At 46.1% G+C, this 21,097-nt stretch overlaps 1 protein-coding gene across 1 annotated transcript in view; it reads left to right on the top strand.

Moving 5' to 3' along the window:
• Positions 1 to 2,817: 2,817 nt before the first annotated feature.
• Positions 2,818 to 21,097, top strand: part of LOC116989441 (unconventional myosin-If-like) — a 76,158-nt gene continuing 57,878 nt past the window's right edge. The window contains exon 1 of the mRNA XM_033046820.1: positions 2,818 to 3,254. Within this exon, the coding sequence (XP_032902711.1) occupies positions 3,252 to 3,254 (3 nt within the window). The 5' untranslated portion in view covers positions 2,818 to 3,251. The remainder of the gene's footprint in view (positions 3,255 to 21,097) is intronic.

Below are 21,097 nucleotides of genomic sequence, written 5' to 3'. Positions count from 1 at the left end.
AGACTGTCCTAAATTTTTTTATTTTTTTTTAAATCAGCAGCTAATGGATTCCAGAGACGAAAGAGACAGCAGATGCTGACTCTTGAGCAAACAAAACAACGTGCTGGAGGAACTCAGCGGGTCAGGCAGCACCTGTAGCTCGTTGCTCTTTAGCTAATGGACTACAACTTGCCAGGACTATTTATGGGGCAACAGCCGTTGCCGTTGGCTAGCCCAGTGGTTCACAACCTTTTTTAGCTCATGGGCCCCCTTGAGATATTTTAATTTTTCTGTGCCCCCCCCCCGACATTATTAGCGGGGAAAAAGTACTTCAATATTATAATACCTTCCATAAAAATATCAGTGTTTATTAATTGCACGTATACTCTCTTTTATTCTATTCCACAAACATCAAAAATATTTCAACTACATAGATTTAAATTTATTAGAACTGAAATTTAGGAGGCAACAGGGTGGTAGCTCTGTGGCCCCCTTCATTGAACCTGTGGCCCCCTAAATCCCAAAATGTTTCTGTGGCCCCCCCCCTGAAATTTGCCATGGCCCCTTTGGGCCAAGGTTGGGAATCACTGGGCTAGACCAACTGGCACAACAAGGGTTGAAGTTACGGTTTGGCCTCGCACATTGAAGTTACTGGTCGGTCCATCGCGTGAGGTCGTCGAGCCGGTAAACAGGCGAACAACAGTGAGCTGAGAGCGAGGGTGGAGGTGGCTGTGTGGGTCCCATCACACAGTTAGAATACAGGAGGGAAAGAAAGGGAGGAAACATTTTAAGAAATAAAATTAGGTTTTTTTAAATCCAAATAAAACTACAATCAGAACGGATAAAAGCTCACATATTTCGTGTCTAATTTTGAAACCATGAAAACAGTTCATGTGAAAATGATATTTACATTGAAATTAAGGACTTTCGGTGGTGAGATTTGCAAGCAGAACGTTTGAAGAACTGTTGGCCAAAACGGGGAACTGATGAGCGGAAATCAAAGCCACGGTCAAGCAGATTCTTCCCAACATTGGAACTCGGGCCCTGCTGCAACATTCGCACATCTCCAGGGTGAAGATGGAGGTGGCCGCCTCAGTACAACATTGCAAAAATAGAAACGGCAGATTAACAAAATAGTACCAGAACCAGGCGGAAAAGCAAATGGAACATGTTCAATGGGAAGCAAATCATTAGAGGGACAGCGACCCAGGCCAGAGGCGAAACGGGGTTCAGAGGGTTACAGTTCAGAGGATAGAGCATTCCAAAGTAGGACTTGTGTTGACTGACTGTGCTGCTCAGACCAAAACTGTAAACAGGTCGAGAGCCTTATTCAGAGCCGAAACGTCGCCTATTCCTTTTCCCCGGAGATGCTGCCTGTCCCGTTGGGTTACTCCAGCATTCGTGTCTACCTTCGATTTAAACCAGCATCTGCTGTTCCTTCCTATACACCTGTAGTTGTTCTTCTTCTTGCGTATGGCGTGCACAGCCTAAAGTTGTTGGACAACTTGTTCTATTTGATCTTATTTGGTTGTGCACGCCGGGTTGTTGCATTCGTCGAAACAGGGTGGACCACGTGAAGGTTGCAATCTCCCACCCCATCTGTAGTTCCTTCCTACACAACAGGATATACAAGCAAGGAGGATGCCACATCTGTGGATGAGATTGACCAAGGCAGCACAGCGCCAGAGGCATCGGTTCAGTTATGACCTCAGGTGTTGTCTGTATGGAGTTTGCACGTTTTCCCTGTGACCGCTTTGGTTTCCACCGAGTGTTCTTAGTTTTCACCCACATCCCAAAGACGTGAAAGTTGCAAGATTAGAGTCAGAGGTAGAGTCATGTAGCACAGAATCAGGCCCTTCGGCCCAACGTTCACGTCGACCAAGATGGTCTACACCAGTCCTGTTTACCCGCGTTTGGCTCATAGCCCTCCAAACCTCTCCCATCCGTGAATGTTGAACTCTTGGTCACTGGTCATCTTGTGCCTCGGTGAATATCTTAATTGGCGGGGAATTGATGGGAATGTGGCATCAGGGTGGAATTGGTGCAAATGGAGACTTGATAGCAAAGATTATAGAGGAGCGCCTCTAGTATCTTTGCTTGATAGTTAGTGCGAACTCATTAGGCGAAGGGCCTGGTTTCATTCAGTGCGACTTTGAGTTGCGCCTTTGTTAGTTCGGGGTAGACGTGCAGAGAATCTCTCCACGTTGCAGAACCTAAAACTGGGAAGGGGGTTATCTTGATATATTGGGTAATATTGATATAACGGGACGGGGCTATTGATCCGTGATAGTCACTGATTTTGTCAACACGGAAGTCAACGCGAAGAATGGCTTCTGTCGGAGAGTAGTTACAACGCCGACGCTGCCAGCACAGGAAGTGGTGGGGAGGAATAGATTAGATCGTTTCAAAAGGAAATTAAATTAATTCATAATAAACTGAGGTGAAGTGGAAAGAATAGGGGGATATCACAATGGACATAGTCGGGCTGAACGGCCGGGCATTCTAAATTGAATGAAATTTCGTTCAAACCTTGTCTGGTTGAATGACAATAAAAGGTATTCTATTCTATTCCTATTTGAGTCCAGCTACTTGCTGCCTTCTCTGTCTCTGGGTTTGTCAAGCAGTTCAGGGTGGAAGGCGCCGTTCGGTGTCACCTGCTCAGTAGAAGTTATCGCCCAGAGACGGTTTCAGGTTACCGCATGTAGCACTGGGCGGCCGCGCACAAAGGGGTCGGGATGGCGACGGTGATGGGACAGGCTGGGACCACTTGTCCATTGTGGACTCCACGCCGTGAGCTGCGCTGAATTCGGGGGGCTTGTTGCTGGCCAGGGTCGACAGAACATGTTCACTTCCACTCCAATTTATACTGGGGAAATGAAAGTATAAGGCGCATGATGAAGATGTAGGCGCGTGCTTGAAACTACAGTCTTGTATCTTATGTCTCGTCTACTCCTGCCCCGTGTTGCTCACTTTGTCATTAGTATCCGTTACATGCCCCTGTCCCCTCTCTCCAGCCGACCTGTTGGCGGTGACTCTTCATTAGAGAGCAGCAGTTTGAGCAGAATTGCCGTCGGATCTGCCAATCGGACGGTAATTGGAGCTGAGAGGAGGAAGTGGTGAGGTGCGACAGTCGCTGGCGGGACGTCGCGGGGCCAGGAGGAATGAGAGAGCACTGCCAGACAGTAAATGTCCAGTTAGACAAGGCCGGCCCTTTGGGAAGCTTCGAGCGATTGCGGGACGGTGGCAGCAACTCGTGAGAGCAGCGCCGGACAATGGTGAGTTGTTGCCACAGTTCTGCGTGTGGGTCGGCACTTCTCTCTCGCCTGGGACCAGACCAGACCCAGTACTGGGACTGTGACTCGGGTTGTCCCGGTCCCCAGGAGGAGAGTTTTACAACTTGTCGGTGTAACTTTTGCCAATGCTACAGATGACCCAACGGTTCTGAACAGAAGCTGCTGTTCTCCGACCGTTATTGCAGTTGTTTTGTGTTTGCAGCTTAGTCATATACACAGGAAACAGGTCCTTCGGGCCAACTCGTTCATGCCGACCGAGATCCCCAACTCAGCTGACCGCATTTACTCGCGTTTGGCCCGTGTCCCTCTGGACCTTTCCCATCCACGTACCCGTACAAATGTCCATTAAATGTTGTTGTACCTGCCTCTACTACTTCCTCTGTCAGCTGATTCCCTATACTCGCCATCCTCTGTGTGAAAAAGTTGCCCTCAGGTTCCTAATACATCTTTCTTCTTTCCCTCTCGCGTTAACCTTATGGCCTCTGGGTCTTGATTCCTCACTCTGGGGAAAAGACTGTGAATTCACCCTATCTGTGCCCCCTCTTGATCTGACACATTGTCCTGTAGATGGGGGAAATATAACATGGATTTGGGAAGGGTTTGTGTTGTTTCCACTGCAAGTTTGAAATTTCAGTCACAGTAGTTAAATTGAAGTGGTTTTTATTGTGGAAAATGGGAACCCTTGACTCATCTGATCAGCTTAGTCTTGTTCTGAACGTTGTCCGGCTGTTGATGACACAGGAGCCCTGATTCAGCCACGCCCTGGTTAAGAGGTTTACCCATAACCATTGTCAAAGTTACAGGGGAGGAGTCAGCAGATTAAAACACAAGGACTGCTGATCTACCTCCACACCAATCCCACCAATCCCAAACCCTTAATGTCCAGCAACATGTCGACCTCTGCTTAGGATGAACGCTGTGACCTCGCCTCTGGGGTGGAGAATTTCAAAGAATCACCTCACTCCCAGATGAAGAACATTTTCCTCCAATTCTAGATGATCTTTCCCTTATCCCAGTCCTGGGCTCCTCAGCCAGGGAATACCCGAAGCAAAACACAAAGTGTTAGAGTAACTCGACGGGTCAGGCAGAATCTGTGGAGGGAATGGACAGATGATGTTTCGGGTTGGGACCCTTCTTCAATCCGTTTCCTCCATAGATATTGCTTAATCCGCTGAGTTCTTCCAGCGCTTTGTATTTTGCTTAAGATTCCAGCACCTGCAGTTTCTTGTGTCGCTCTCTGAGCTTCCTTCCTACATCCAGCTTGTTGAGCCCCATAGGGATTTGACGTTTCACTGAGAGTGAGTTCCTCTAAACTCAATGGAATAGAAGGAAAGAAAGAGACAGGAAACAGTCAGCAGGGCTGGCAACATCTGAAGGAAAGAAACTGTGTTATGGTTCAGGACAAGGAGTCTTCATCAGAACAGGAACAGTAATTGAACAAACATGTCATGTCCAGAGAAGGAGTGAGGAGCGTACGGAAGGAACATAGGTGATAGGCAGGGACCAAAGTTGTCAAGGCAACAAGTCCCTTAAAAACTAGTAGTCGGAGTTAGAAAAGTAAAGAGAAACAAATTGAACCAGAGAGGTTTGTCTGCATCTGTGTAGAAAGATCAAAGTAGTTATCTGAGATTGGGGTGAATCCAATGTTAAATTCTATGGGCTGCGCTTTATGCAATCGAATGATGAGCTGGTATTTGAGCTTCCACTGAGAATTGTTGGAGGACAGAGAGAGAGGGAGAGAGAGGGAGAGAGAGAGAGAGAGAGAGAGAGAGAGAGAGAGAGAGAGAGAGAGAGAGAGAGAGAGCGAGAGAGAGAGAGAGAGATAGAGAGTCGAGCTAGATCGAGCTAGAGAGCGAGCGATCTCTACTCTCTCTCTCTACTCTCTCTCTCTCTCTCCCCCCTCTCTCTCTCTATCTCTCTCCCTCTCTCTCTCTCTCTCTCTCTCTCTCTCTCTCTCTCTTCTCTCTCTTCCTCTCTCTCTCTACTCTCTCTCTCTCATCTCTCTCTCCTCGTCTCTCTTCTCTCTCTCTCTCTCTCTCTTCGTCTATCGTCTTCTCTCTCGCTCTCTCTCCTCTCTCTCTCTCTCTCGCTCTCTCCTTCTCTCTCTCTCTCTCTCTCTCGTCTCCTCTCTCTCCTGCTCTACTCTCTCTATCTCTCTCTTCGCTCTCTCTTCTCTCTCCTCTCTCTCTCTTCTCTCTCTCTCTCTCTCTCTCTCATCTCTCTCGGATCTCTCTCTTCTCTCTCTCTCTCTCTTGCTCTCTTCTCTCTCTCTCTCTCTATCATTTCTATCTCTCCCCCCGTTTTCCTTCAGACCTCTCATGCCAAACTCGTCTTTGCCGAACAAGAGGTGGCAACATGATGGAGAATTCAAGTGATAGGTGACTTGCAGCTCGCAGTCATTCCTGTGGACTGAGTGGAGGTGTCTACAAAGAGGCCACCAGTGTCAAGGAGACCACTTCATGTGGAAGGACTGATTGGATCACCAGGAGATGGGAAGGGATGAGGTGACAGGCTCGATGATGAATGGGAAAGGATCATGAGGGTTTGGTGGAGATGGAAGAGGGACCCATGAAAGGAATAGTCCAGAATGCGAGAGTGGAGGAGAGGGGAGGATAAGTTCATGGGTGTAATCTGAGAGGAGGTGGCAAAAATTGAGGAGGAGGATCAGTAGTTTGTAGAGAGGGGTTAGTCTCGAAGACCATGACATACGAGTAGAATTAAGCCTGTCGTCTGTTCCACTATTCTATCTATTTTTCCCTTTCAGCCCCATCCTCCTGCCTTCTCCCTGTAACCTTTGACGCCCTTTACTAATTAAGGTTGAGAGTCAAAGTTGGGGATGTGAGGGAGCTTTGACATCTATGGTGGAGGATTGAGGAAGAAGGAAGGTGCCTCTGAAGCACTGAAGTGGGAAGTTGTATCATTGGAGTTGGAGAAAGTGGGATAGATTGGGAGGAGGAAGAGATGAGGCAGTCAGAAGGTGTCTGTTGAAAATTGGCCAGGAACTGCTCCCTACAGCAGAGGTAGAGAGGTCGAGCAAGGCAAGGGAAGCATCAGAGATGTGAAAACAAGAGCAGTGGTGGTAGAACACATCATGAAATGCTCAGATTCTGTAGGAGTGCAAGAAACTGCAGCAACACAATTATCAATCAGGAAATGAGTTGAGGGAGGGGCCATGAATCGGACAGAAACTGTCCAATTATTCACTAAAGAGTCAGGCACAGCTTGGGCCCATGTGAACTCTCATACTTGTGACTTTAACTTGGAGAAAATTAATGGAGTTGCAATATAGGAATGAGTTTAATTAGGGGAATGGGGGAACTGGTTCAATGAAGAAGCGAAGAGCCCTCAGACTCTGCTGGTGCAGGACAAACAAGAACTTTTTGATAAAATATGGGCTCCATTCATTAATTATCTGACGGGATAGATTGGCCCGGCGCGAAAACCCAACTGAAACTTGAACTCAGGATTAGATGAAAAGTCATACTTTATAATCTACGAACCTATCTCCAATGACGTATTATAAGTAATCCATTCCACTTTTTTTGTTTTTTTTTGATATTTGTAACTTTTCTCTCTCTATATATAAAAAAAACACTAGAAGTAGAAGTAATCGACAATTGAAAATTTTAATAATGTATGACTGATGTATATGAAAAGTTTTTTTACTATAATATGCAACTATACTTTATAATATGTCTACTTCTAATTAAAATATTATTTTAAAAAAAAAAAAAAAAAAGACTCTGCTGGTGCAGAATGGAGTGTACAAAGACAGGACCAGGAACCTGCAGATTGTTAGAGTGGTGGATGGCAAGAGAGGTGTCATGGGTGTAATTGACAAGAGGCTGGAAGAGAGGGAAAACAGGAGTCAAAGTGCAAAGAAATGAACACAAATAAAGTGCAAATGCTACAAATATAAAATAAAAACAGAAAATGCTGGAAGCAGATTGGGCAGTATCCATGGAAACAGGGTTAACGTTCTGGATATGAGTCCCTTCAATTAGGATTGGGAAAGAGGAAAAACGACTGGTCTTCAGTTGCAGGGAAGGATGGAATTTCCCACTCTCCAAAGGGAGATGCAGGTTCACCAGTGGGATCTGCCTAACACCCCTGTTTCAAGACAGACAAACTACAATCTACCCCTAACTGCTGCTGTAATTTAAAGAAAGGTCCCGACCTGAAATATCACCTATCCATGATCTCCAGAGATGCTCCCTGACCCACAGAGATACAGCAGCACTGTGTTTAATTTTGCCATAGTAATACTTGGGCAAGCTGTCAAGAGATGTCCCCCTTGTTCTCCATAGCACCTCCCACCTTCTCTGCTGCTGAAAGCTGGGAAAGACTGGGTTTTGTTGGACAAGGACTTGCTGAAGCAAAGGGACTAGCGGGTCTGTCAAAGGGTCCCGACCCAAAACGTCGCCTGTCCATTCCCTCCATAGACGCTGCCTGACCCACTGAGTTCTCCAGCATTTTGTGCGTTGCTACCAGGACGTTCCTGCTTGTGGATTTTGGGAGGAGCTGGAAAGTGCCGGGGCTGGTACTGAGGCAGGAAGTGGTGGGAGGATGATTTTCTGGGGAGCAGAGGTGAGTGAATGTCTGAGGAATGTCCTGGTGTTCAGTGGTGGGACATGAGTCTAGTTTCAGGAAGTGTCTGAGAGCAGACGTTGTGCAAGTGCAAATTGGAGGCCACCTCAGCAAACCGTAGCTTCACTGACCTTGTCACTGGCGATGATGATGACTCTGAGGTGAGCAGTGAGCAGGAAGTTCAGGGGAGACGTTCAGACTTGGGTCCGTGAAAATATTGAGACAATGGTAGAAAGTGTTTTTTCCATCCTCCACCAGCCATCCCATTTTCTGCGGGCCCGTTCCCAGGAAACAATATTATTCCCTGTTTATCTCAACTTTTCCCAACATCCGATGACCCTATAATGCCCCTGTCCCACTTAGGAAACCTGAACGGAAACCTCTGGAGACTATGCGCCCCACCCAAGGTTTCCATGCGGTTCCCGGAGGTTGCAGGTGGTTGCTGGAGGTTGCAGGTAGTGGAAGCGGGTAGGGAGACTGACAAAAACCTTCGGGAACCGCACGGAAACCTTGGGTGGGGCGCAAAGTCTCCAGAGGTTTCCGTTCAGGTTTCCTAAGTGGGACAGGGGCGTAACACGCTTTGCGACTCACCTGAATATCTAGTGCTCACAGTCTTCTACACACTGTGTACACATTACACCCCCCCCCCCCCCCCCCCCCCCCCCCCCCCCCGCCCCCCACTCATTCCGACCACTTGGCCAATGTTGCTCCAGAGCTGCTCAATGTATAGTTGAGGAACAGCATCTCACCATCTCCTTGATGATGCTGCAGCCCTTGGGACAAATAAACCCGTTTCACAGAAATACCTATGTTCTCTCTCCACTTGGGTGACCTCTCATTTAGATTTCTTTCTCTTTTCTCTTCTGCCCAGAAATGCTGAAGTTACTTTTAAAGTATTGTATTGCTTTGCTCAGCACCATGTCACAGAATCTACTCTCTCCATCCTTGCCTTCCATGCACCTTAACATGATTGGTTTATCACTTCTAATGAAGGGTCTCTGCCCAAAACATGGACTCTGTTTCCCTCCCCCCTGATGCTGCCTAACTCCCTGAGCATTTCCAGTATCCTCTGCTAGGTTTTTGGATCCTCAGCACCTGCAGTTCTTCACCAACCTCAGGGAATAACTGCCTTTATACAAGATCTGCCATTCGTGACCAGTCTGCTGCCTCCTCCATTATATCCTTCCTCAGTGAAAGTGACCAAAACTGTACAATATACTTCAAATGTGATCTCACCAGGACCTTGTACAGTTGCTGCTAGACTTCTTTACTCCTGTGATAAAGATCCCTGAGAATACATCTCAACACACCATTCCTTGTGCCTCTCTGAGTGTTCTTCCTACAACTCTGTTGACCCCTATAGGGATTTGGTATGCTCCACTGAGATTTCCTCCCATTCTTCTAAACTCCATGAAATAGAGGGGAAGAAAGAGAATGCAGGAAATTCTCAGCAAGTCAGCCAGCATCTGAAGGAGATAGATTCCTATGACATTCACAAAGGACATTCACAAAGGTACATCTATTGAATTTCTTCCCCGGTGTTGTGGAGGCAAGGTCATTGGAGGGATGTAAAGAGGAGATGGAAATAATTCTGAAAGATCAGGAAATTGAGGGCAGAGGAGCAGACAGGACCTGGGGTACCTCTGATGTAATCATGTGGAACAATGGGGCAGGCTTCAGCGGTTAAATCATTCCTAATTCCCCACGATTAAAAGATACTTTGTATTTCCGTCTCTGCATAAAACCCAATGTTTATAACCTTTTATGGGGATAGCTTTATATTCCATGGTCTCGTCCATTCAATTAGTCTGCGTCCAGTCTCCCAGAAACCTCCTTACACTTTCCTCCTTACTCACAATACCAACTAGTTTTGTATCTTAAGCAAACGTGGAAATGTGGCAAGTACGACATAATAAGAGAAGTATAAAAGCAGGAAGTAAGAGCTCTAAGTACATGATAGGGTGGACACTCAGAACCATTTTCCCAGGGTGGTGATGTCATGGAATAGAGGGCATGAGAGGGGCGAAGTTTAAAGCAGGTGTGCGGGGTAGGTTTTTACACAAAGGGTGATGGGTGCCTGGACCCGCTGCCAGGGGTGGTGATGGAGGTAGATATGATAGTGGCATTTAAGGGGCTTTTGAATCGTCACCTGGATATGCAGAGAATGGAGGGACATGGATCATGTGCAGGTAGCGGAGATCAGTTTAACGCCATCAGGTTTGGCACAGACATTGTGCGCTGAAGGGCCTGTTTCTGTGCCGTATCTTTCGATGTTCTGTGAAAAGGGTGGACAGAGGCCCCTTGAAGAATGACTCTGGGGAAAGCACTGTGGCTCTTAGCAGGACGTAAACGCGTTACAGGGAGATGTTGAGTGGCTAAGTGAGTGTGCAAAACATTGGCAAGTGATGTATAATGTGGAAACTGTGGAAGGAGCAATGAGATTGTAAGGAAACCAAATTAAGTGCTGGCTTTATTTCAAGAGGGTCAGAGCATAAAAATAGGGAAAAACACAAAGTGCTGGAAGAACAGACATCATTGGTCAATGGACATGTTCCTGAGAATGTTCTATGTTCTGTCCCTTCCGCAGAAGCATAACAGCAGCAGTTTTGAAGCCACTGACTGGAGACACTGTAGTTGAGTTACTGAGTTGCCTGGGCTATTGATTTACAGAGTTCATTCACTGGAAAGGTCTCAAACATAAGTACAAATTGGGATTTAAAAGCTCATCCCCACAAATTAAAGGATTGTGTAAAAAGCTGCCTGGTTCTTGCACTCTGCCAAAAGGGTTTGAAGAAAGGACCCAATCTGAAATATCGCCTGTCTATTCCCTCCTGGCCCGCTGAGTTCCTCCAGTACTTTATGTATTGAACTGTAATAGTAACTGGGTATAGGATAAATTAGAAAAGTAGAGGTGGATGATGGGAGGAGAGAAATTAAAGCAAAGGGTCCTCAAGATGCAAATGGAGGAAGTTACAATAGGAATGAGGAAATAACAGATATATTAAACAGATGTTTTGACCTCCATTTTCATCGAAGACACAAAAATGCCTGCAGCGTATAAGTGGGGACTGAGGTTGTAGTAAGAATGAGGAACCAAAGGGAATCATTATTAGTGAAAATACTGCGACTGGGAAGTTGATGAGACCGAATGCAGAGGCCCCAATGATCTAACGAAAGATCAGCTGCAAAGACAGTGGATCCCTGATTATCCTCTTCCAAAATTCCACAAAACCTGGAACTGTTCCCACAGATAGGAAATTGTGAATGTGAGCCCACAGCTTTAGAAGGAAGGAGAGAGAAAATAGTGCATTACCAGCTTACGGGCATACTGTTAGCGGCAAGAAAACGATGACAGCTATAATGAAGGATGCAATAGCAGAATTCTGGGAAAAGATGAATAGGACTGGGCCGTCAGAATGGATTTCTGCAAGGGTAATCATGTTTGACAACATTACTGGTGGATGTGATTGCTGCAGATCACGTCAAAGTGGAGCATTTGGATTTTAAGAAGCTATTTGATAACATAGAAAATAGGAGCAAGAGGAGGCCATTTGGCCCTTCGAGCCAGCACCGCCATTCGACATGATCATGGCTGATCATCCAAAATCAGTACATCTTTCATGCTTTTTCTCCCCATATCCCTTGATTCCGTTAGCCCTAAGAGGTAAATCTAACTCTCTCTTGAAAGGTCCCACACAGCAGGCTAGTAAACACAGAGAGAACTCATGGAATTGGGGGTATATGAACGAATGAGAATTGTTTAAGAGACACAAAGCAAAGATTATTAATGATAGACTCATAGAGCTATATGCGCGGAAACAGGCCCTTCAGCACACCTTGTCCATGTTGACCATGTTGGCATACTGGGCTAGTCCTATTTGCCTGTCATGGCCCATAGTTCTCTAAACCCTTCCTATCAAATTTTTCTAAACTAATTGTATCCACTTCTATAGCTTCCTCTGACAGCTCATTCCAGGTACGGACCACCCTCTGGCCCCTGAAGTCCCTCTATAAATCTATCCCATCAAAATGTCACATACAGTATAGTTTTAGTATCCTCCATCCTGGGAAAAAGACTGTGAATGTTTACTTTATACATGCAATAAGGTCACCCCTTAGCATCCTACGCTCCAAAGAAAAAGTCCCAGTCTATCCAACCTCTTTCTATAACTCAGGCCTGCAAGCCCATGTAAAACATCCTGATGAATCTCTTCTGCACCCTTTCCAACTGAATGACATCCTTCCTGTAGCTGGGCGACCAGAACTATATACAAAACCCCAAGTATGTTCTCACCAATTACTTGTTCAGCTGGATCATTTTGTCCCAACTTTTTTACTCAAAAAACTTCTCAATGAAGCCAAATGTGCCAACCATCTTCTTCACCACCCTGTCCATCTGATTCATCACTTTCAGGGAACCATGTATTTGTACTCCCAGATCTCTCTGTTCTACAACACTCTAGAGGACTGTGACATTTATCACGCAAGTCCTGCCTCAGAAGCCCAGTCTTTCTTCCTGCGGTGTCTTCACTGGAGTTACCTGCACAGCAAATCCAGGAAGAGGCATCTGCATGGAAAATAAAACAGTTGGACTGTGGAGTTTGCATATCATAGCAGACACTCCTCCATTTGTGTCAGTGTCAGAGGATGTGACAGCAGTGGTTAGTGCACTAGACACACCCACCATCACCACCACCAGTACTGCATTGGGTGATCTATTTCTGATGCCAAAACTTCGCTTGAAATAGTATCAGATCATAGATCATTATTGATCCGCTTCTGTAGTTGTAATCTTTCCCAGCAATAGAATTGTCTACAATAGGCATGGTGGCACAGCGGTTACAGCGCCGGAGACCCGGGTTCGACCCTGACTACGGTCTGTACGGTTTGTACGATCTCCCCTTGACCTGCATGGGTTTTCTCCGAGATCTTCGGTTTCCTCCCACACTCCAAAGACGTACATGTTTGTAGGTTAATTGGCTTGGTGTAAGTGTAAAATTGTCCCTAGTGTGTATAAGGTAACATTAATTTGCGGGGATTGCTGGTCGGTGCGGACTCAATGGGCCGAACGGCCAGTTTCTGCTCTGTATCTCTAAACTAAACTGAACTAAACTATAATCTCTACAGCCATGCACCATAAATATCACATCAACCAGCATCTCCGAAGTGAGTAGGTCAGAGGACTCGGTGGTAGGGCCATTTCTCTCAGTAAATCGTAGATGTGTGCATTTTTGTAACGTGCAGAAATGGGTGAGATATCTGAGCTGTTTGCGTGCGTGGACAATACCAAGAGGTTGTTTGAATGGGGCGGTTAATCTAAACAGGTCTATGATCAGACAGTGAAGACATTCTGAAACTTATTTAATGAAGATGAGAAACAGTTCCAGTTACTAATACAGATCAAAGATAAAATGGGATCTGGTTCAAAAACACAATGTTGGAAACACCATAGGTCAGGCAGTGTCTGTAGAGTTAACATTTCAAGTCGAAGTGCCTCTGTTAGAACATTCTGACGTAGGGTCTTTGATGAGAAACATTAATGGTTTCTGTCTCGACAGATATTGCCTAACCTGTTGTTGCCAGCAATAGCACTTTGTTTCCAATTCTACAACACGCCTACAAACACCCCCCCCCCCCCCAGTCCTCAACTGCTTACTCTGGTACTCTGGCAGCTTGTTCTATACACTCACCACCCTTTGTGTGAAAAAGTTACCCCTCAGATTCCTATTAAATCTTTTCCCCTTCACCTTAAACCTCTGGTTCTCGATTCTCGATTCGCAAGAGACTCTGTATCTACCCGATCTATTCCTCTCATGATTTCATAAGATCATCCCTCAACCTCCTGCACTCTGACCTTTGTCCAACCACCTGTCAATCAAAACTGTCCTTACCTGTATCCACCTATCACTTGCCAAGAGTTGTCCTGCCACCACCTGTTCTCCCTGTGACCACATGGGTTTTTTCTGTGCATTGGTTTCCTCCCACATTTCAAAGTCATGCAGTTTGTAGGTTAATTGGCTTCTGTAAATTGTCCCTCGAGTGTTAAATAGAACTAGTGTACATGCGATCTTTGGTCGGCATGGACTCGGTGGGGCTTGTTTCCATAAATTAAATTAAATTAAACTAAACTAAGCTAAATTAAACATCCTGACAGTGTCTGAAGGATCCCAAACGGAAAAGTCTCCTATCCATGTTCTCCAGAAATGCTGCCTGACTTGCTGAGTTATTCTAGCACTTGTCTTTTTTTGTAAACCAATATCTGCAGTTCCTTGTTTCTACATCCGTTCTAACACAATTGGTATTGGTTTATTATTTTCATACGTACCAAGCCACAGTGACAAGCTTTTGTATTAAATCTGATAATACTCAATGTGAATACAATCAAGCCAAACTCAAGTATAGTGGGTAGAGTGAACATAAAAATACCAGAATGTAGAATATAGTTCTCAGCATTGTAGCATTTCCAGAGAAAAAAATCCAATGTCTGCAATGAGGTAGGTTGGCAGATTGAGATAGTACCCTAGCTTATGGAAGGACTGTTCAGAAGCCTGGTAACCGAGGGGAATAAGCTTTTTCTGAGTCTGGTGGTGCTCGCTTTCAAGCTTCTGTATCTTTGGCTCAATGGAAGTGGGAAGAAGAAGGAATGACCAGGGTGGAAAAGGTCTTTGATTATGTTATGGTTATAGTCACACAGCATGGAAAGAGGCCCCATGGCCCAACTTACCCATGCATTTCCACACTAGACCCACCTGCTTGCATTTGACCCCTATCCCTCTAAACCTTTTCTATCCATGCACCTGTCCAAATGTCTTTTAATAAAATAATCAAATCTTGAAATATTACTGAGGTCTTAATAGAAACAGCATGAAATTAGGTGTGGCAGAAAACAGATGGACATCTGTGGAGAAACATTAAAGCTGTTTAATAATAGGAAATGTTGACATATTCCTCAAGGAAGGAAGTTTGAACACTTTTCTTGCAACAGTTGTGAATGTCAAGCTGCTTCCCGGGGACAGCATGAAGTGCAGACTGACTCAATGGTGGAGAGTCTGGGTATGTGTGATAGACTAGGCTACATCTACAACTCTCTGCAATTTCTTGTGGTCTTGGGCAAAACGTTCCCCAAACCAAGCTGTGATGCATCCCAATAGGATGTGTTAAACAGGGCATATGGTTGAAATGCATCAACAGCAGATTTGTGAGGAACCCAATGGCATAGCCATGTTCCTCAGGTTGCTTCTCCTCCCACCTGCCCCAGATAGGTCTGGTCACCGTGTTCTCCAAACCCAGTCAGCTTGTGATAAAACCCCGCTGTAAATGAGTGCTGAGGTCCCTCGACTGAGCAGATTCCATGACCTTTCACTCTCAGTGCCTCTTGCAAGCCCATTCAGATGTGACTGGAGACACAAGGAGCTACAGATGCTGGAATCTTGAGCAAAACACAAAGTACTGGAGGAACTCAGCAGGTCAGGCAGCATCTGGAAATGGAATGGGCAGAGGATGTTTTGGGTCGGGACTCTTGACAGGAACATGATTCATCAGCTGTTGGAGAGCAGTCCAAGTTAACGACAGTCTATTTGACCAGTTGGCATGAAATGTCCATGGACCTGGGTCAACGTTAGCGGAATGATGCCTGGATTATGGGGCACTAGCAATTAGGAGAGGTTAGACAGACTTGGATTGTTTTCTCTGGAGGCTGAGGGGAGACCTGCTGGAAGTATATAACATTATGAGAGGCGTGTATAGGTTAGAGAGTCAGAGTTTTATGGTCTGGAAATAGAAATATTACAGGGAATAGCTTTCCACTGAGAGGGGCAGAGTTTAAAGGGGATATGCTGGGCACGTTTTTTACACGGAGAAGGCAGGTGCCTGGAACACACTGCCGGGGGTGGTGGTGAAGGCATATATGATAGCATTTAAGAGCTTTTTGGTTAGGCCCATAGATATGCAGGGAATGGAAGGATATGGATTTATGTACAGGCAGATGGCGTTGGTCTTGGCATCACATTTGGCATGGACATTGTTGGCTGAAGGGCCTGTTACTGTGCAGTACTGTTCTGTGTTCAATATTAACATTGAGTCCAATCCAAGTGTTAAATCCCTCCTGACGGTAGATCACACTACACCACCTCTAGTAGCCCATGTACAGGTATCTGTGGGATAGAACCTACAGTGGGATAGAACCTACACATATAGCCCATAGTCTGAAGCAGGGTCCCAACCAAAACGCCACCTATCCATGTTCTCCTGAGATGCTGCTAGACCCACTGAGTTACTCCAGCACACTGTGTCTTCTCATATACAGGGTGATGATGAAGTTATGGGTGTTGGTGGAAAGGTGTGATTCTGAGTCTACTGAAGTCTGGCTGATACTAATCCAGTCTGTGGGTGATTTGCTGGTGTCGGTGCAGATCCACAGTTCCTGATGAGGTCTTTGCAGGATTGACGAGGGTGGGTCTGCCTTGGTCACGTCCATGCCCAGATGATTATCAGCCGATCTACTGGTCTTCATGTATTTTTAACTTTGCAGTGTCTTGGTGCAAATGAATGCCTTGTTCATCCACTTCTAAGGCCAGCTATAAATCGGCCACTTTGCTTTGAGTAAAATTGGGGAAGTTGACATTGCCTTCTACTGTGGTCTTTGCGGCTGGCTGTACTGTTCCGACAGCAGCGGACCGGTGATTAAATGGAGTTGGGGCTGAGGTGGAAATGGGGGGGTTAGCAAGCCGGGCCTTTGTGGAAGGTGCTGTATGGGAGACCCTTGGAGAACTCCCTCATGATGACCTTTTGTACCCGCAGAATCAATTGTATCAGAGACACAAGGAAATGCAGACGTTGGCATCTTGAGCAAAACACATAGTGCTGGAAGAACTCAGTGGGTCAGGCAGCATCTGTGGAGGGAATATACAGGCATAATCAATTGTACCATTGTGGCATCTTTCTGACCATTTATTTACCCTTTTCCTCCTGTCAGGTGTAACTCTCATTCAATGACAGACCCTTTCTCTGACCTATCCTCAATCAAGCTGCAATTTAAGTGGTTGTAATGTTTCTGGATTTCTGAATGTATTTCCTCCTCTTCTGATGCGCACATTAACCATAAACCACTTTGATATTAGTCTCATTGATTGCTTTGGTGGTTTTTGAGCAGTCATGGTCTGTAGATGACTGTTGCATTTGATCATGAGCACTGGGGAATTACGCGGCTCTTCATGGGAAAGAGAGACAGAGTTTGGCCGACTGGCTAAAGTTTTACACCAGCTCCCCTGCCCAGAGGATAGACACCCCAAGAGGTTTCATACAACAGAGGCACAAGGAACGAGAGATGCTGGAGGAGCTCAGCAGGTCAGGCAGCATCTGTGGAGGAAATGGATAGGTGGCGTTTCGGGTAGGATTCTTCTTCAGATGTCATGAAAGGTCCTGATCTAAAATGTAGTCTGTACATTCCCTCCACAGATGCTGCCTGAACTGTTAACTTCCTCCTACCCCCCCCCCCTCCCCCCCCCCCCCCCCCCCCCCCATCATCATGCTCCTTTCCCCTCCCCCTATCCCTTTCCACCCCTCCCTCTGGCTTTGTATTTCACTCCTCTTCTCCTTATCTGACATCTTTTGTATCCCTTTCACCTCCAGACATTGTCACTTCCTCCCCCCATTTGCCAAACACCTCCCCCCCCCCCCCCCCACCCCTCCCCCCACCTCGTGTATCCATTTATCACTAGCCAGGCTTTGTCCTGCCCCCACATCTCTTCCAACTTTCTCCATCCAACTCCAATCAGTCTGAAGAAGGGTCCCGACCCGAAGCATCGTCTATCCATTTCCTCCACAGTGGCTGCCTGCTCCTTTGTGTTTTGCTCCAGCTTCGATACATTGTCCATCCAGCGATACAACAGTTTGCTGCCACAGCTCTGTGGGCATCTGAAGGTTTGCTGGAAGCCACAAAATAGCTCAAAGAATCTATAACAGGTTCCCCCCTTGAAAATGCATTGGTAATAAAAGTCACAGCAGTAAGCTGCATGTAAACTCCTGCAACTGGCTCTCGTTTGCGGCGTTGCACCATTTCCTGGCTGCATTGCTCCTCAGGAAGTTGCATCTTCCTGTTGTCATTCTCCTCCCCCCCCCCCTTCCCTCACACGGACGCAGGGACTCCCCTCTGACTCCACACGGCACCCAACTCCCTGAGATCTTCGCTCCTCAGTGCCCAACCCCCTCTGCCCTCGCTCCCAAGGTCGGTATAGAAAAGGAAGGCCACTCAGCCAGCCCCATCACTGCTGGCTCTTGCATGAAGGTGGTGCAGCCCCGGCACCTGTCCCATCCATGCAGATATGGAGCAATACTGGCGGAGAGCCTCTGCCAAATCTTGCGAGTGTTACATCAGTCACAGCAGTACTCTCATCACTACACATCACACCCTTACCCTCCCTGTCCCGTCTCCCCTCCCATCACTCGCCTGGGGTGATATCTCTTCCTTTGTTTGAGGAGTGTCCCGACTGGAGCCTTCCCCTTAATGTCCAGTAGAGAAAGGACCCTAGAATGTGGTCCTCACCCATAGAGCCTTGGCGTAGGCTACACTGAGCTTCTGTGCATCCCTCAGCACCTACTCCTGCAGTCTGGAATAGGTTCTCCGAAGATGGCTCAGGGGAAAGGAAGGGTCATGGGGAGGTTGTGAAGGTCCTGCCCTGGTTAGACTTCCCAAAATGCAACATCTCACATTCATCTGCATTAAACTCCATTAACGATTCCTCTGACCACTTGCCCAACTTATCAAGATCCTGCTGTACCCTTTGACAACCATTTTCGCTATCTACGTACAATGCCACTCACTTTGGTGTCATCTGCAAATTTACTAATCCTGCCTTGTCCGTAAGTATGCAAATTGTTGATTAAATCACAAACAGCACTGGGCCCAGCACTAATCCCTGAGACACATTGCTAGTCAAATGTCTCCAGTCCGAAAAGCTTTCTTCCACCTTCACCCTCTGCTTGCTTCCATGAAGCCAACTTGTATATCAAATCAGTTAGCTCTCCCTGGAACCCTAGAGTGGAACACTCACCATCTTGGACCCACATTCCCTGCTGATGTGGCGGACTCGATTCCGATGGGAAGTTTTGTCATAGCAGCAGGAACTGGGGAAACAGTTAGCACAGTTTCACCAACACATAGGCTAACTCCTTATCCCGAGACCTGCCGCAGGTGATGTTGGGTCAGATACTATGTTGACAATTAAAAGCCTTTTGGATAAACATAAAGATATGCAGGGAATGGAGGAATATGGATCACATCCTGACAGATCCTGGTCTTGGCTTCAAGTTGAGCACGGACAATGTGGGCCGAAGGTCCTGTTCCTGTGCGGCACCGTTCTATGGTCTATGCCGCCCCAGGGAGTGCTCTAGTTGCCGCCTCCTTTCTCCATTTAAGGTGAAAATGCAGATCTACTCAAATCGTCACTCCTGACTGGACAGGTCCAGCTACCCCACCCCCCACACAGGAAGCAGCAAGTGAAAGAAGAATTGGAGACCAAAGATCCTCCGCTATAAGATCTTTGTTGGAGACGGGGCAGGGGATGTGAGAGCTCCAACACTCCCTTGGGGTGATTCTGGGGAAGCGGTGAATGGTGTGGGAGAGATGGTGGTGATCTGGGTAGCAAAGGGAAGTATGCCTTCACTCACATTCTAGGGCAGTGCAGTGGCTCAGCTGGTAGAGCTGCTGCCTCACAGCACCAGAAACCTGGGTTCAATCCTGACCTCAGTTGCTTATGATTTATAATTTATGATTGAGAATATTAAAAGTAAGAATATTCATCAAGAAAGACAACACTATTGAGACACAACAGAGACTGATCAGTCTAAAGAAGGGTCCTGACCCAAAATACCGCCTGTCCATTCCCTACAGATATGCTGCTTGACCCACTTAGTGTTTTGAGGTGGTAATATTGATAATTTAAGATGGGATGTCTTGTATATAGATTGGAAAAACACTGAAAGCCAAAACAGAAAGACACAATGAAAAGTGCTCAGGTGCAGGATGAAGGGTCCAAACCAGGCCTCGGAGATAAGAAATGGAGAATTGAAAGCTAGTGAGCTGGGTGAGACAATGATAAATACTCTCTAACTAAAATAGTCGAAGACAGGCTACACTATCAGAAGGAGTTTGTAACTAGAAGCTGATAGAAAGTATGGGAAGGAATTGAAATAATTCAGAGGAAACAAACTTTACGAGAACCGTTTGACATGAGACACAATCGAGCCGTATAAAGTCAAAATTAGTAACTGGAAGAAACACTTTATTTGTTAAAGATCAGACCGAAATCTTGACAAAATGGCCGAAAGTATGATTGGCTATTAATTGCGTATTTTCCATCTATGTTCACAAAGTAGGTGATCAATGTGATGAAACGTCAAGACAGTTGATAGAAAGCAGAATGATTGAGTTTGAGTATAGTTTATTGTCACATGTACAATGGTACAGTGAAAAGCTTTTGTTGCGTGCTAACCAGTCAGCAGAAAGACAATATATGATTACAATCAAGCCATCCACAGTGTACAGATACAATACGGTTATCACTCTGCGGAGCCCATTAGGGTACCCGTAATTTCCTCATCCTGTTTACCCCTCTTCCCCTGAAGTCCAATAAAATATTTGTAATACACAGCGAAAATAAAAGGGTTAGCATTACTCGATGTTGATGGAACTCATGGAAGATTGTTGCTGTTTCTGCTCTCCAACCACCAACCTAATGAATTCATCCAGTGATGGCCACATGGAATGGTGAGAAGAGGTCCACAGCGTGGTCCTTCCTGCATTGCCCCACCTTCAGTTGCATTGAATATAAGGGTCAGGATGTCATGATGCAGCTTTATCAACCTTTGGTCATGTTGCCTTTGGAGTATTATGTGCAGTTCTGGTTGCCCCATTACAGGAAGTATGTGGAGGCATAGGAGAGGGAGTAGAAGAAGTTTACCAGGATATTGCCTGGATTAGAGGGCATATGGAGGAGAGGGGCCTTGAAACTCCTCTCACACTCAGACCGTGACCCACACTGACATGGTTTCCCTTGGATGCACAGTCTTTTACCCAGAGTAGGGGAAAAAGCTCAAAAAAAAAATTTAATAGGAACCTGAGGGGCAACTTTTTCCACACAGAGGGTGGTGGATATATGGAATGAGCTGCCAGAGTGGGTAGTTGAGGTAGGTATTCTAACAACATTTAAATGACATTTGAACAGGTACACAGATAGGAA

Source organism: Amblyraja radiata, chromosome 29 (genome assembly GCF_010909765.2).
Source record: "Amblyraja radiata isolate CabotCenter1 chromosome 29, sAmbRad1.1.pri, whole genome shotgun sequence".
NCBI lineage: Eukaryota > Metazoa > Chordata > Chondrichthyes > Rajiformes > Rajidae > Amblyraja > Amblyraja radiata.
This window is presented reverse-complemented; position numbering and strand designations above follow the sequence as displayed.